Source organism: Lonchura striata, chromosome 3, assembly GCF_046129695.1.
Source record: "Lonchura striata isolate bLonStr1 chromosome 3, bLonStr1.mat, whole genome shotgun sequence".
Taxonomy (NCBI): Eukaryota; Metazoa; Chordata; class Aves; order Passeriformes; family Estrildidae; genus Lonchura; species Lonchura striata.
The window spans coordinates 24,010,267-24,024,067 of record NC_134605.1 but is presented as its reverse complement, the minus strand read 5'-3'; the positions used below and the strand labels follow the sequence as shown (position 1 = coordinate 24,024,067).

The window sequence follows — 13,801 nt, the reverse complement described above, 5'->3', positions numbered from 1 at the left end:
AACAGCAGGAGGTTGAACTCACATCTCCAAACCCTGGGGCTGTGTCCCAAACTCGGGAATATCTCAGAACAGTGTTTGAAACTACCCACACAGTGAGCACACTGCACTCTTGTGTCAGTGCCAATTGCCAAAGAATAAGCATCAAGCAGCTGCAAAGAGTTCCTGTTTGGCTGGGCAATAAGAACTGAAATCAATGCTGAAGATGGATGAGTCCCTCGGGACCAGTTCTGGGTTTGACTGGTGCTGGGACAAAAAGCACATGCACAGTGCAGGCTGCTCTGAGCAGCGCTACCTGCACATCTTTCTTGGATTTGTCACTGGCAATTGTCACTGTTGCCTCAGCCAGTCATTATCTTCTGCTTGAAACTTTTCAGGAGAAGCAGAGATGGAGAGTGACGATGACGATGACTACGATGACGACTGTAAGAAGTCGTCGATGGATGAAGTAAGGGTGGATATGTGTTTTTGGGGATGGGGTTGGTGCGTGTTACCAGGAGTGGAGCTGCCATCCAGTGGAGAAAGGGAGGCAGAGCACCGGGAAGCACAGCACCAGCTTTCCCAGCTAACTTGGTTGTTGGTTGGTTTGGAAGCACATCTTTGTTTTGTTTACACTTTTATTTTCTCAAGATTAAGAACAAACAGCACCACAGCAGATCTGTTTGAGGCAGCTCCCTGTGGTGTGTTTGGCATTGTTGGATGAAAAACCTGACATCAAAAACTGAGAACTTTATTATTTAGGAGTATTAATGCATGTGCTCAGCACTGTGCAGTTCCTTCCCTGGGAGCCATGTAAAAAGAATAAATAGTAAATATTTGCATCTTCCAGCCCATTTTGTTCTTTCCTATGTGACATTCCCTACGTGAAGCATTGCCTTCTCTAGCCAGGGGCAGTGAAAGACACTACAATTGATAGAAAACTGGGCTTTGGTATTGTGGCCTCTGATGGACAGACCAGACTACAGCATTTCCCCTTCTCTTCCCTAGGGTACTGCTGGAAGTGAGGCTATGGCCACGGAAGAGATGTCTAACCTGGTAAACTACATTCAGCCTGTGAAGTTTGAGTCATTTGAAGTATCAAAAAGTAAGTAAGAAACATGTTATACTTAAAATTACCTGGCAAGTGTTTGGCAGAGTTCTGCAGAAATGCTGCTTGGCTTCCTCTCAGTTAGATACAGGAACACAAGGAGAAAATGTTCCCTTGGTATCCAGCCAAATAAATCCATTTGTGTTTTGAAACTTCTTTTAGTCTAAATATCCAACTTCATCAACAGTAAACATACTGACATTTCAAAAACAGTTTTGAAAATTATGTGCTTACATTGTCTTTGCTGCCCATGACTGAAGCAGTTTGAGAAAGGTGGTCATAAATATCCCTACTTTAATTTTGCCTCTGGTATTTCTGTAGAAGATTCAGGGCAAGCAGAGTCTGCCCTTCCCCACATGCAAATTCACTTTCCTGCCTCTGTGTGGTGTAAAGAAAGGGCCATAATTTCACCCTCTGCTGGCTTTTACAGAAGATGCCTTGCTAGGAATGCACTCAGTGACATCCTCAGTAAACACTACAGCATCTCTGCCTTCCTAGATGCACCCCACCCATCCCCACTGTTTGCCTGCCCTTTTTCACTTTGTTTTGATAGGTTTTAATATGCTTTTGGAGCTTTTTACTTAAAGAAGTGTACAGCACTTTAATTTATTCCGGATTTGTGGTGTCCTTGGCAAAGGGCAGGTAATTGTTGCCTAAGTCCATGTCTCTGTACAAGATTTGGCACTTGCTTGTGAGGAATAATAAACATGTAAGAAGTTCCCAACTGTTCATTTGTATGTGGGTATTTATACGGATACCACACACGAGCAGTCACAAAATCATGCAGGGAGCTGTGCTTGTTCCCTGCAGTAGTGTCCCTTTGGGTGTTTATAATCTCCTCCAGCTCTAATGAGAGTTACAAGAACACAGTGGGAAGGAGATGTGCCTTCTGGAAAGGAAGCCATGTGAATCCTAGCACTACAAGTTGATGCAGCTGTTACAGAATTGTCTCATGTAGTTTTTTTTTTTTTCTCTGTTCACATGCCTTTGCCTTTTTGAGTTTTGCTTTTTGTAAAGACTTGCTGATGCCAGATTTTTCTCCTAAGTCCTGATGTGACCTAGACTTTCAGTAAACTCATCTTGTTAAGGAATTAAATTGTCGGTGTTCGTGTCAAAAAAATCATTATGTGATAAATATGGCCCTAGGTGGTAAATGTTGCTGGCTGGCTAAGGAACATCTTGGGTGTTCTAGTCTTAGTCTTGGCCTGGACTCACTGCTGGATCTTCATTAAATGAGCTGAATAAAGAAATGATTAAATGAAGATTGCTTTTCAGTTGGCTATCTATCTAGCTGTTTCCCAAAAATTTTACTTTTGTTCACTTGACCTCACATTCTCAAGTATAGAGATCCGTACTTTTCTATTATACAGTTTTATAGTTTCAATGTTCAGCACTTGTCTAATTTATTATGTTTTATTCAGAGTTTGTTTGGATTTGTGATCCAGACCTCTGTGGTGACAACACTACCTCACCTCTTCTGTCATTCAGACATTTAAAAAGTGAATTTTCTGGTCTTGCATCCAAGTTGGTAACAAAAATATTGAATAGCAGTGGATCTGTACCAGTCCCCTGAATGCCCTCACTAGAAAGGTTCCATCTTCTTTGGCAGCAAGTAGCTGTAAGTGTATTTTTCCACATTTTCCAGACAGTTTTCAAGGAGTTATTTGTTCACTCTGCAGTAATTTGCTCCTGATAAGACAGCACAGTGTAATGTATAAAAGAGAAATGTCTGTCCTGCCAGTCTTTTCTTCAAAGGGCAGGTCCCTTAATCCTCTCCAGATACCACAAGGAAATAATTGTTCTTATTTTAATTATGAGTCTGATTAAGCTCTGGACAGTTGGTAACCAAATCCTTTAACAGCTAGTAGCTCTGGTTTCCTACAAATGCTCTACTTAAAGACAAGGCTGGGAAATAAGAGTTTATTACTACAATTCTACAAATTCTAGCACCTTGTCAACCAAAACCACTACACACCTACATTCTAAATAGGATAAAACCAGTACATGTGTGTTGCTAGTGCTATGCTATCAGTAGGGGGTAGCTGGAATAAGAATAATCTCAGTGTCTTTATGAGAAGCTGAGATGGAGGTGAGCCAGCTGGAGAAGGAAAGGATATTGTGTGGTAGAAAGGAAGAAGGAGTGGTAGGAGAGCAGGAATTTTTCCACCATTAGGAGATAACAGGTGTGAATAACAGCTGTAGCTGATGGTTGCTGATTAGAAATAGGGATCACCATAAAGGGTGAGTGCCAGCTCTCCTAGAGGCAGAGAATTACTTTTGGAAACCCGTGTTCATTCTCTGACTCTTCAGCATAGTCTGAGAATGGTTTGTAGTTCCCAGTCTGGCAGCACATTTTCCTCTCAGAGTGGCCCTAACAATTTCCTTGGATCCACTGGTTCCTTTTTGGTTCCCTATGAGGACAGTGCCCACCTGTTTCTGTTCTGCTCCTCTGTGCTTGTTTTTCAGTTTTATCCTTCCCCTGCAGTTTGGCAGTTTGACTTTGGGGAGCTGGCCAGCCCTGCCTCCTGGTTGTCCCTGGATTGCTGCAGCACAGTTACAGCAGTTTCTAAACCTGGATGAGTCCAGGCCTTTTCCCTGCCTTACTGTTTGTTTTCAATAAAGTGGTGAGGCTGGAGATGTCTTGCTCCAACACAGGCACTGATCCCCTCATTTTTAAACACATCAGAGCTGAGTGAGTTAATGGGTTTGACCTCCAGAGCTGTGGCCCTTCCAGGCAACCACAGGGCTGGTTGGGATGAAGTGGGAAGCTGTTACTTCACAGAAACCCTTTCCTCTGAACAGAAGTGAAGGTATTGAAGCTAGCAGGGCCTTGACTTAGGCTCTCTGCTGCATCCTGGTGCCCGAGGCCATTAAAAGGCTGTGCCCACATCAGGCAAAGGTGAGTGACAAGCGATGCACAAATTAATGTTTACTCCTACTGGCTCAGACATGGAGGAGGAGCTGTTCACCACTGGAGGATCAGAAAGTTTGACCAAGTTAAAGAGATCATCAGCTGGGGATTAGGTCTGAATTCCTGATGGGGCCCAGGAGTGCACCTTCAGGGATGGTTGGATAGAGGTGTTTGGTGGCTTTGACAGCTGTGGCCTTGCCCCTGATGTACCAAGAGCCTCTGCAGGCACAGCACTGCTCACTTTAATCTGACATGGACATCGGTTATTACAGCTCCAAGTGCCCTCCCAGCCCTCACGTCAGCCTGCAGAGACAAGCCAGAGGTCCAGCAGTGCTCAAAGCAAGCTGCTGGAGCCCCTCTGTGTCACAGATGTGATCTCTGGGCTCACCCTCTCAAGTACACTTACACAGTGCTTTGCTCCCACTGTTGCCTGCAGCTGGTCCAGCATCAGCCTTGGGCAGCACCAGTGCCCTTCATTTGGGCACTGCTGATGGAACTCTGAGTATGTGCAGAGCAAGGTCATTGCTGTCAGCAAACCTGTGTGTAAATTCCTTGGGATCAGGGTGAGAGGAGCTGGTAAGCTGTGGGTGGGGTAAGGGGGCTGGGACTAAACCATGCCAGTTTGTGCTTGACCTGTTTTGTCACTGGTTTTATCTCCCCTCTAAACCTGCAGAACGCAACAAAAGCTTTGAAATGTCTTCCTTTGTGGAAACCAAAGGGCTTGAGCAACTTACAAAGTCTCCTGTGGAATTTGTGGAGTATCCTTGACTTTCATAAAGTGGCTTCCTAAGTCTTTCTATATCTGAGATCTGCTACAGAGCTTTATTGGAATTCAGAGACAGGAGCTGGAGAAATAGGGAACCCAAATGAAATTTGTAGATTAGATTTTATTCCTTCTAAAGATTTTAGTTTTCTATATGAATTAATTGGCCTGAGTTCTGATGAGCTAATTTAAAAACTGGCATGAGTCCTCGTGCTGTGGGCTAGGACTAGAGGGAATAGGCATAAATGACATAGTGAAGACCTAATTCTGATTGTTAAATTTATCATCCTTTATGGAGTTGTAAGAGTTATGGTGAGCAAATTGTCAAAATGTGGCTGACTTCTTTGTAAAGTCACATGAGAACACTCACTTTGCCATCATACCTCTACTGATTTATTGCCACACAATTTCTCAGATTTTCTGATTTTTATGACTTCTAAAGAAAAGTTAAGGAACATAGTGGTTACACCTTTTGATGTTTCTCAGTAGCTCTCCTCATGGTTGCAGTTAAGAATGAATGAAGTAAAATAAACAGATGAAACAGTGCCTCAAAGAAGATTAATGGGAAGCTCCTTTCAACGATTGCCTGCAGCACATTCTCATATCCAAAATTTGTACTCAACCATAAGATGTGTACATTTGTTATTTCTGTCCATGTAGAGGCCAAGTCTAATCTCATTCCAGAAAACCACTTTTTAACTGAACACCTCTCCCTGCTCCAGAGGAATATTCACTGGTTACAACCAACTGGCCTCTGTAAATGTAATCCTAAGGAAATCCCAAAATAGGAAACCATTAAGATAAATGGAATTTTATGAATGTGATCTTCCTAATGCATCTGCCTATGCTCTTTCCTTGCTTGCTCTGAGTACTCTGTGCAGGAACAAGCAGCACCTTTAATTGCCCCCTATTTATCATATCTCCTACAAAACTGTGACATCTGGAAGCATGATGGTTGCAGAAATCCAACAAGGAACCCATGGCCATTCTGTAAAGAATTACCTGTGTTTAACCCTGCAGCTGCAATTCTCCCTTGCCAGGTGATTCTTGTCACATGTTCTGCACCTTAACTACTCTCTGACCAGATACAACAAAATGCAGCTGAGCCGGATTTACCCAAAGGGAACACGAGTAGACTCTTCCAACTACATGCCACAAGTCTTTTGGAATGCTGGCTGCCAGATGGTCGCCCTCAACTTCCAAACCGTAGGTAAGTCCTGCTGTTCTCTGGCTTTGGAAAGCTGTACATGTCCTCTTCTCTCATAGACTTGCTGATTCATAGGTAGGAAAGGTTGTATTTGTCCAAAATTATCTAGGAATTAAAGTATACTAAAGAGATGGTAATTACAAGTATTTAACCCAGGCTTGTACTGTTTCTGTTACAGTAAATATTAAATTACAGTGATTTTTTAAAAAAAATATTGCTTTCTGAAATTATTATCTGTCCAGAAGATAACTCTTACCAATATTTTTCACATCCAGATTTGTCTATGCAAATAAACATGGGAATGTACGAGTACAATGGCAAAAGTGGCTACAGGTTAAAGCCAGAATTCATGAGAAGGCCAGACAAGCACTTTGATCCGTTTACTGAGGGAATAGTGGATGGAATAGTGGCCAACACTCTGTCTGTCAAGGTATGTATGTAGCTGGTGGAAGTGCTCTCATGGCAATGCCAGGGTATGGATATATTTATATTTCTGTGGTGCAGGGGCCTTGAAAATGACTATACTAAGCCAAGAAAATAAAATTAATTTAATTTCATAAAGTGCCATTTAATTTTAAAATTCTGCCTCACATTTCACATTGTAGGAGAAATCAATATATTTTTATTGCATTATTCTTCTCCATAGAAGTAATTAAAGAATCAAAGAACTGGGAAGTGTATGGATTTAGGAACAGTTTGGCTGTGTTTTTAGAAACAAAGTGCTGGATTTAAAACAGGCTGTTGTGAAGTGGGAGGTTGGACTGGAATAGCAAGAACACCACATGCTTAGTATAAATAAATTTTTCTGGTTTTCTGAAAGTTCTCCAGAAGAACTGTGGAACAATAAATGCCAGCTGCAATTCGTTGCCAACTTGTTTATCCTTGTTCCTTTGTAAGGACCTCTGATGAAGTTTAGGGACTGCCAGGAATCTGCAGGTTGAGAATTACCTGCATAAATGTTCAAGGGGATAGATTGCATTGGCTGTGATGGGGACAAATTCACTTGGTGTCTCTCCAGCTATAAAACCATAAACTTTCTGGAGTCCTGCTGCTCCTCTAATGGACTCATCCCTTAGAACAGCCTCTGTATTATAGAGTCCATCTGCAAAATATCCTCCTGTTTCCACAGAGGGAAAACAAGTGTTTTCCTGCAGGCAGGAGTGCAGCAGAGCCTGCTGGGAGGGATGTGGATAAAGGAATAATCTGGTGATATGCATAGTAATAGAGGAGGATGTGTGGGGTGACCTGGATGGTGACCTGCAATCATGGACACTTTCAGACCCCTCCTGTGGGTTTAGAGGTACTTTCTTCTGCAATTAGAGCAAATGGAGGTGGAAGTCACTCAGCAGCTCTTAGGAGATGCGCAGTTTTGGAATGGGGATGAGCATGCAGGAGTCAGGAGACAGCTGTCAGAAGGCAGCTGCCTCTGCCTGCCCAGGGAGGGCTCTGCTGGTCACAGTGTCACTGCTCACACAGGCACGCTGGAACTGGATTAAGATTTACTTTAGGCAAGCCTCAGTTTGTTAAGGTACAGTGACACTGCTGCACACTCCTGTGCCTCTTCATCTTTCTGATGTAATTCCAGACCTTTCTTTCACTTTTTCAAGCTGAGAGCTGTGATGCCTATTAAAAATAAGAACTGGAAAAGATCAGCTATTTTACAATTTTATTTTCATATTAAAACTGCTCTGTCAAGAGCCTTCATTAGAACACGAACTTTTAAGATTGTTTTCTCCCTCACAGCTAAAAGCATATATATAATTTCTCTGCCATTTAAGCCTCTGTTTTTTCAAGCATTTTTTGAACCTGTTGTTGGGACTAGGCAGAATTTAAGAGTTCTCAGGAACTAGACATGCAGATTGAGGAGGAGATCCAAATGAGTATTACTGCTGAGGGATGGCCAGCAGCCTGATCTCAACCACATTATTGCTCATAGGGGAATTCAGCATCACAGGGTGACAGGAAACCAGGTCTCACAAGTTGTTTTTCTATGTCTGCAGTTAAATATTGGGGTTTTTTTCTGTTTATTGTGAGCTTAGTGTTGTTTTGGTTCTATTTTAAATGCCCACTATCTGATCATTAATGAGAGCTATGCATCTGCATTGCAGCCACTTATTTCCTAATCCGCTTCTTATGATGCTTTTGTTCATTTGCTTTAGATTATTTCAGGTCAGTTCCTTTCTGACAAAAAAGTCGGTACCTATGTGGAGGTGGACATGTTTGGCCTGCCTGTGGACACCAGGAGAAAAGCTCTGAAGACCAAGACTTCTCAAGGCAACGCAGTGAATCCAGTCTGGGAAGAGGAAGCCATAGTGTTTAAGAAGGTTGGTGTAACACTTGCTTCCCAAAAAGGAGTTGTGCTTTTTTTTAATCCCTGTCCAGTGGGGACATGGCTTCCTGAAACATTGCACTTGTTAGAAAGCAGGAAAAGAGATTCTGAGTAGTTGTTTCACAGTTGAGCTGCTTCTGCTGAGCGTTGGCTGCTCCAATTGTGGCAGCTGCTGCTAAAAGAAGTGAGTCTGAAGTCCTCTTGGTTGTTTGGGTGGCACAGCTGGAAGCAGCAGCTGTGTGGATGGAATGGGCAGCAAGCACAGATCCCAGCAGCAATGTGCCCTGGCTGAGCAGCCCTCCTGGGAACCTGGGAGCAGCAGGACAATGGAAATGCAGCTCCATGGGCCTGGCTGGCTGAGCTGGCACAGCCAAAGCAGTCTGCTGGCCCTGCTAGATTGGGCTATAAAGTCACTGCCTCGATGGTGAAGACAAATCCCATCCACCTGAGATAAGACTTCAACTTCTGAGCTGCTCATGCAGCTGAGAATTACTGAGTATTGCTCAGACTCAATTCTCTACACTTCTAAGGTGGCAGAAAACACTGAGCACCATGCAATGTGGATGTTTTATTGCACTTTGCAACATACCTGCAGCCAGTATTTGAACAGAACCTCTGGGTTTTGCTCACTGAGCACCTTGGTTAAGTATATCCTCAGTCCAGGTGCTTGTAAAACAGTTTCTTTCAGATTTCCCTCAGCAAGTGTAGCTCACAAGGATGTTTAGACACTTGGTACTTGCAGCAGAGCTCTTTTTTCCCTGAGTAATTTGGCCTTTTGAATGGCTTTCCTTTGGCAGCCTGCCAGAGCTTAAGTTTGGAAACATCACTAGTATTTTTCTTCTGTAATGAACTTCTAATTAGTGTACTTTGTTTCTCTATTTAGTTAAGGATCGTGCCTGACTGCCCCTGTGCTCAGAGAAGCACAGGCTACTATTTTTAGAAGTCAAAAATAAATCAGAGAAGCTTTTTTCATTGGTTTTTTTGGTTGTTTTTTCCTTCCAATGACTAGGTAAATTTTAGCATGTGATCTTTGCAGCCTATGGAAGGAGCTCGTTCAGAGCTGAAAGTTAGTAATGCAGTAATATTGCCTTGCAGGTGGTTTTGCCTTCCCTGGCCTGTTTAAGGTTAGCAGTGTATGAAGAAGGAGGGAAATTCATTGGCCATCGGATATTGCCAGTCTCAGCAATCCGACCAGGTAAAAGCTTTTTCCCCATCCAGACAGACATTGTGTGGTGAAAAGAGACAGCCAGGCAGAATCTCAACTGCTCCAAATCAGCAGTCTCATAGCAAATGAGGACTTGAAAAACAAAAATGTCATATTTCATCAAAAACTTAAATTTTTGACCATCCAGGAAAATCAATGGAATTAAAGCACTGGAGGCATAGTTGGCATTTCCTTATCTCCAGTACACCAATTTCATGCTCACAGGTTTGGGCTAAAAAGTGCATTGGCACACTTTTAATAGAAAAGAGAGCAGTGACAGCTAATTTTGATGTCATCTTTGTGAGAATGGGACGTGGCTGGGAATGAAAGTCAAACCTGCTCCTTTTAATGTAATTTCTGGCATGCAGGTCAGTCACATGAAAGACTGACCTGTATGCCAGCTGTCATATCTCTGTAATACCGTTAAATCAATCCAAAATTACTTTTATCCTCATTGCTGAAAATTAAAAGAAAAATATAATTATTGGCCTCTTCTAATTTCTACTATAATTAGTGTCCACTTAAATGAAAATTACCTTGTGTGACAACCCTAGCCACATTTTCCAGGCTAGAGCTCCCAGCTTTACTCACTGGAAAAGGAAGACTTATCTCTATCTACCCTGTGCCTTATCCAACACAAAACTCATGTGTCCCCACATCTGACAGTTGGCCAAATTACTCCTGAGGAATAATCCCCACACCTTTTTCAAGAGCAAATTTAGTTTGTCAGTCCAGCAGACGCCTTTTTTATGCCAGCTGCATTTTCTGCTGGCTTAATGGATGTAGCTGTCTCCTGGAAGATCTGCTGAGTGCCAGAGGAAGGTAGGTGGGTGACTGGAGAGGAGAAAGGGGATGGGAAGGATTTCCCTCTTCTGGCAAGTGAAATCTTGCCAGAGCTGTTCCCCCCAGGCCCGTTCTCTGTGCTTTTGGCTCCAGCAGTCATAAGTTTACAGCATGTGATGGAGAGCAGCCTGTTGATCTGAGTTTGTGTCCATGCTGAAAACTGGCTGGAGGAGGTTGAGAGAACTGAGAAGCCTTTGTAATATTTAATTTCTCTCTTTTCTGAGATGCTACTGAAAATTATATCATGCTGTCACATAAATCCACAGACTTGTCACTATTCCCAAAACAAGGATTTAGCCATTACTTGGAGAGCGAGTTGCTTACATCAGCCAGGTGTGGATTACCCCATATAAATGCATCCTGCTTCTGACTTGGATCCTGATACCTCTCACATGTGTGGCTCCCAAACTGGACATGCACTCAGTGCCACAAGGTGATCAGTCAAAGGTTGGACAGCCAGCTTTCAAAACAGCCTGGAATTTCTCTTTTTACAGATGTATTCCTGAGGATGCTTACATAATAGGATTTATACATACAAACACACTCTGTGGCTATCATGCCACGTTGTGTATTTTTTAAATTAGATGCTGTGTGTGGATGGGCTGTTACATCTCAGTTTACTTTGGCTGTTCAGGTTGCTGAGTACTACCAGGGTCACTTTTGAAAATAAGATGTACTAAACTAAAAAAATCCAGACATAGATACTAAAATAGAATGCATGAAAAATTTAAATAAATTACTATTTTTAGCATCAATCACATATGTAAGAATAAACAAAAGATATCATTTTGAGCAGCAGTGCCACATGCCTTTCCAGCAGTCTGTACACTTATCGCTGAAGCCCTTCAGGTAAACCTTCCCCTCCCAGAAGTCCCTGGAGCTGCCTGCTCAGGCAGCTTGTTTGGCATCAAACAGTAAATAACAAATATAACAGAGATGCATTGAAAATGCCTGTGGAAGGGTTTATGCTGTGAACCGGTTGTTTCTTACTCTGCAGGCTATCACTACATCTGCTTGAGGAACGAGAGGAACCAGCCTCTGACACTGCCAGCTCTCTTTGTGTACATCGAGGTCAAAGACTATGTCCCTGACACTTACGCAGGTAACTCAGAATTCTACAGGGAATTGTCTTGCTGGGGAATATAAAGGTTAAGTGAAACACAAAGTCCATGGGGTGTGACTGACTTGCCAGGCTGGGATAAGTCCTGTGAGCAAAGATCTGCATCTGGTGGATCAGTGTGTCTCCTCACTCCTAGGAGATGGCCTGATTTTACAGCACCTTGCCTGAGGCTTAGGATTAGGGCCAACTCATATTTTCAGCAGACTCTAAAGGAGGAAGTACTCCAGGCACTTGCTACTGGAATACAAATGAAACTTTGCATGCAGGACACACAAGGATGTAATTGTTCCCTGGGCAAAGTGCCATGCTCAAGGGAGGGAACTGTGTTTTGGCATTGGCTTCAAACAGGGGTGGGTTTAAATGCCATGCAGTGAAACACCATCTTCAGGGAAAAACACTGTTCTACCTGTTCCTAAAACCCCGAGTGCTGGAGCCGTAACACCAGGGCTTTGAAACTGAGGTGTTTGCCTTTTTCCTAGATGTGATTGAGGCCTTATCCAACCCAATCAGATATGTAAACTTGATGGAGCAGAGAGCTAAGCAGCTGGCTGCACTGACTCTGGAAGATGAGGAAGAGGTCAAGAAAGAGGTAAGGGAGGTTTCTGAGTCTCTGGGAATCATGCTGTAGTATTTAAAAGCACCTACTTTGCTTAGGAAGGCAAACACTGAAATCTCTGGGAATTGTATGTGTTGATTACATGAACACCTGTAAACATCTCACCCTGAGGAAGGCTGAGGCACAGGACACCCCAGCAGCACTGCACTGAGTGTGCTTTCACTAAAAGCAGCATGGTGTGCACTGAACAGATTGCTGTTCAAAGGTAAAAGACAGGAAGAACTGTGTTATTTGATGCGCAGCTTTGCTCTGGAGCATCTGAAATCTTTGTGGGTCAATGCCCGTTTTTTTCCAGTGTGCTGCTGGTTCCCCTTGCAAAAAAAGACAGCTCTTTGTCAAGAGTTTTTCCTGAAAATATTCCAAATTGCAGAGAATTTCAGACTATCTCATTCTGCTGAGAAACATTTGTGTATCTCAGATTACAAATCTCTATAGATTCTCTGTGAGCAAACATGTCCTGAAGAGACACAAGGTAATTGGACAATAATTCAAGTGGGATGGGGGTCTCTGAAATTCAGCCCTTCATAGATGTTAGACAAATGAAGAGGGAGGAGACCATGGAATAAATAAATAGGCCTATAGTAGCTGAGCTGAAAGCTATGGGAGTCCCAATTTTAGTTGTTAGTTATCTGGAGATATATATATGGTTACCTACAGACTAACCTGTGAAGCTTTTTTTCTGTATAATTGAAGGTGTTTTGCACTCAAATGCACAGATGTTGTTTTGAGTATTACTGAGAGTTCAGGTAGGATTACTGATGGACTCTGCATGTTCAAACATTCAGTCTCTCTGTTCCAGACACTGGCAGTGGGGCTTCTAGCAGTGTTTGGGAACATCAGCTTTGTCTGTCAGAGGTGCCTGTGCCAGGTGTTGTGCACATTGAGTGATCAAAAGGCTCTCAGCACAGTCTCCTTCAAAGACAGATAAATGCTTTTCAATCCTAATCTGCCCTCTGCTCTGGTGTCTGCCATCTTCAATTCTCAGATGTGCAAAACCTCACTGAACTAGATTTTGTAACCAAGAATACATTCTCAAAGCAGACCAGATGAGTTAAAGTCATTACAATTCAGTAGCCAACATTTCACTCTGTGTGCAGTGTCACTAGTTCTGCTGAATGAGGACACTGTGAAATGCTCAATAGTATCTTAGACATTTATCTAGGACACACTACACATGAGATTCTATATTAATAGCAAAGCCTTTTTTTAACATAATTCTTTAAATACCTTAGAGGTCATTTTTACTTTTGAAAAACTACAGATTTTCCTGGTATATACAGGCTTATTTGTTAGTTAGAAAAATTCTTGTCATTGAGTATCTTCTGCAGCAAATGGAAGAAGGAGGGATGTCTGTCAAGGAGCTTGGAAGCTCAGAGAATAAAAGAGGGTTTTTTTGGAGAAGCACAGAAATATTTTGTAAAAGAAAACTGTTAAAAACTGCTAAAAATGTGTAATGGTTGAGTTAGCTGCAGCACCAAGGGACAGGGACAAAACTGTCAATCTGAGTTCACCATGGTTATCTTCTATTTTAAAGGCAGTTTTTGGGAAAGGTATTTTGGTCTGTACTTGGAAATCTTGAATTCCCTGACCATGTTTTGTGATGCTAAGATTTGCCTCATCTGTTAGTCGGTTTTCTTCACTTCTATTGGCCCACAACAATCACACCAAATCATAATCGCAAGTACATTTACTGGCAACACAGCTGAACAATCCCAAGTGTGTTT

General features: G+C 42.5%; 1 protein-coding gene across 2 annotated transcripts in view; it reads left to right on the top strand.

The window, feature by feature from the left end:
- The window catches only part of PLCB1 (phospholipase C beta 1), a 342,949-nt gene that overhangs the window by 260,948 nt on the left and 68,200 nt on the right, over positions 1-13,801 (top strand). For both annotated transcript variants that reach the window (XM_021540293.2, XM_021540294.3), the window contains exons 15-23: positions 375-445; positions 985-1,081; positions 4,669-4,753; positions 5,844-5,968; positions 6,241-6,395; positions 8,125-8,289; positions 9,390-9,489; positions 11,339-11,443; positions 11,941-12,050. In XM_021540293.2, coding sequence (XP_021395968.1) covers positions 375-445; positions 985-1,081; positions 4,669-4,753; positions 5,844-5,968; positions 6,241-6,395; positions 8,125-8,289; positions 9,390-9,489; positions 11,339-11,443; positions 11,941-12,050 — 1,013 coding nt within the window. The remainder of the gene's footprint in view (positions 1-374; positions 446-984; positions 1,082-4,668; positions 4,754-5,843; positions 5,969-6,240; positions 6,396-8,124; positions 8,290-9,389; positions 9,490-11,338; positions 11,444-11,940; positions 12,051-13,801) is intronic.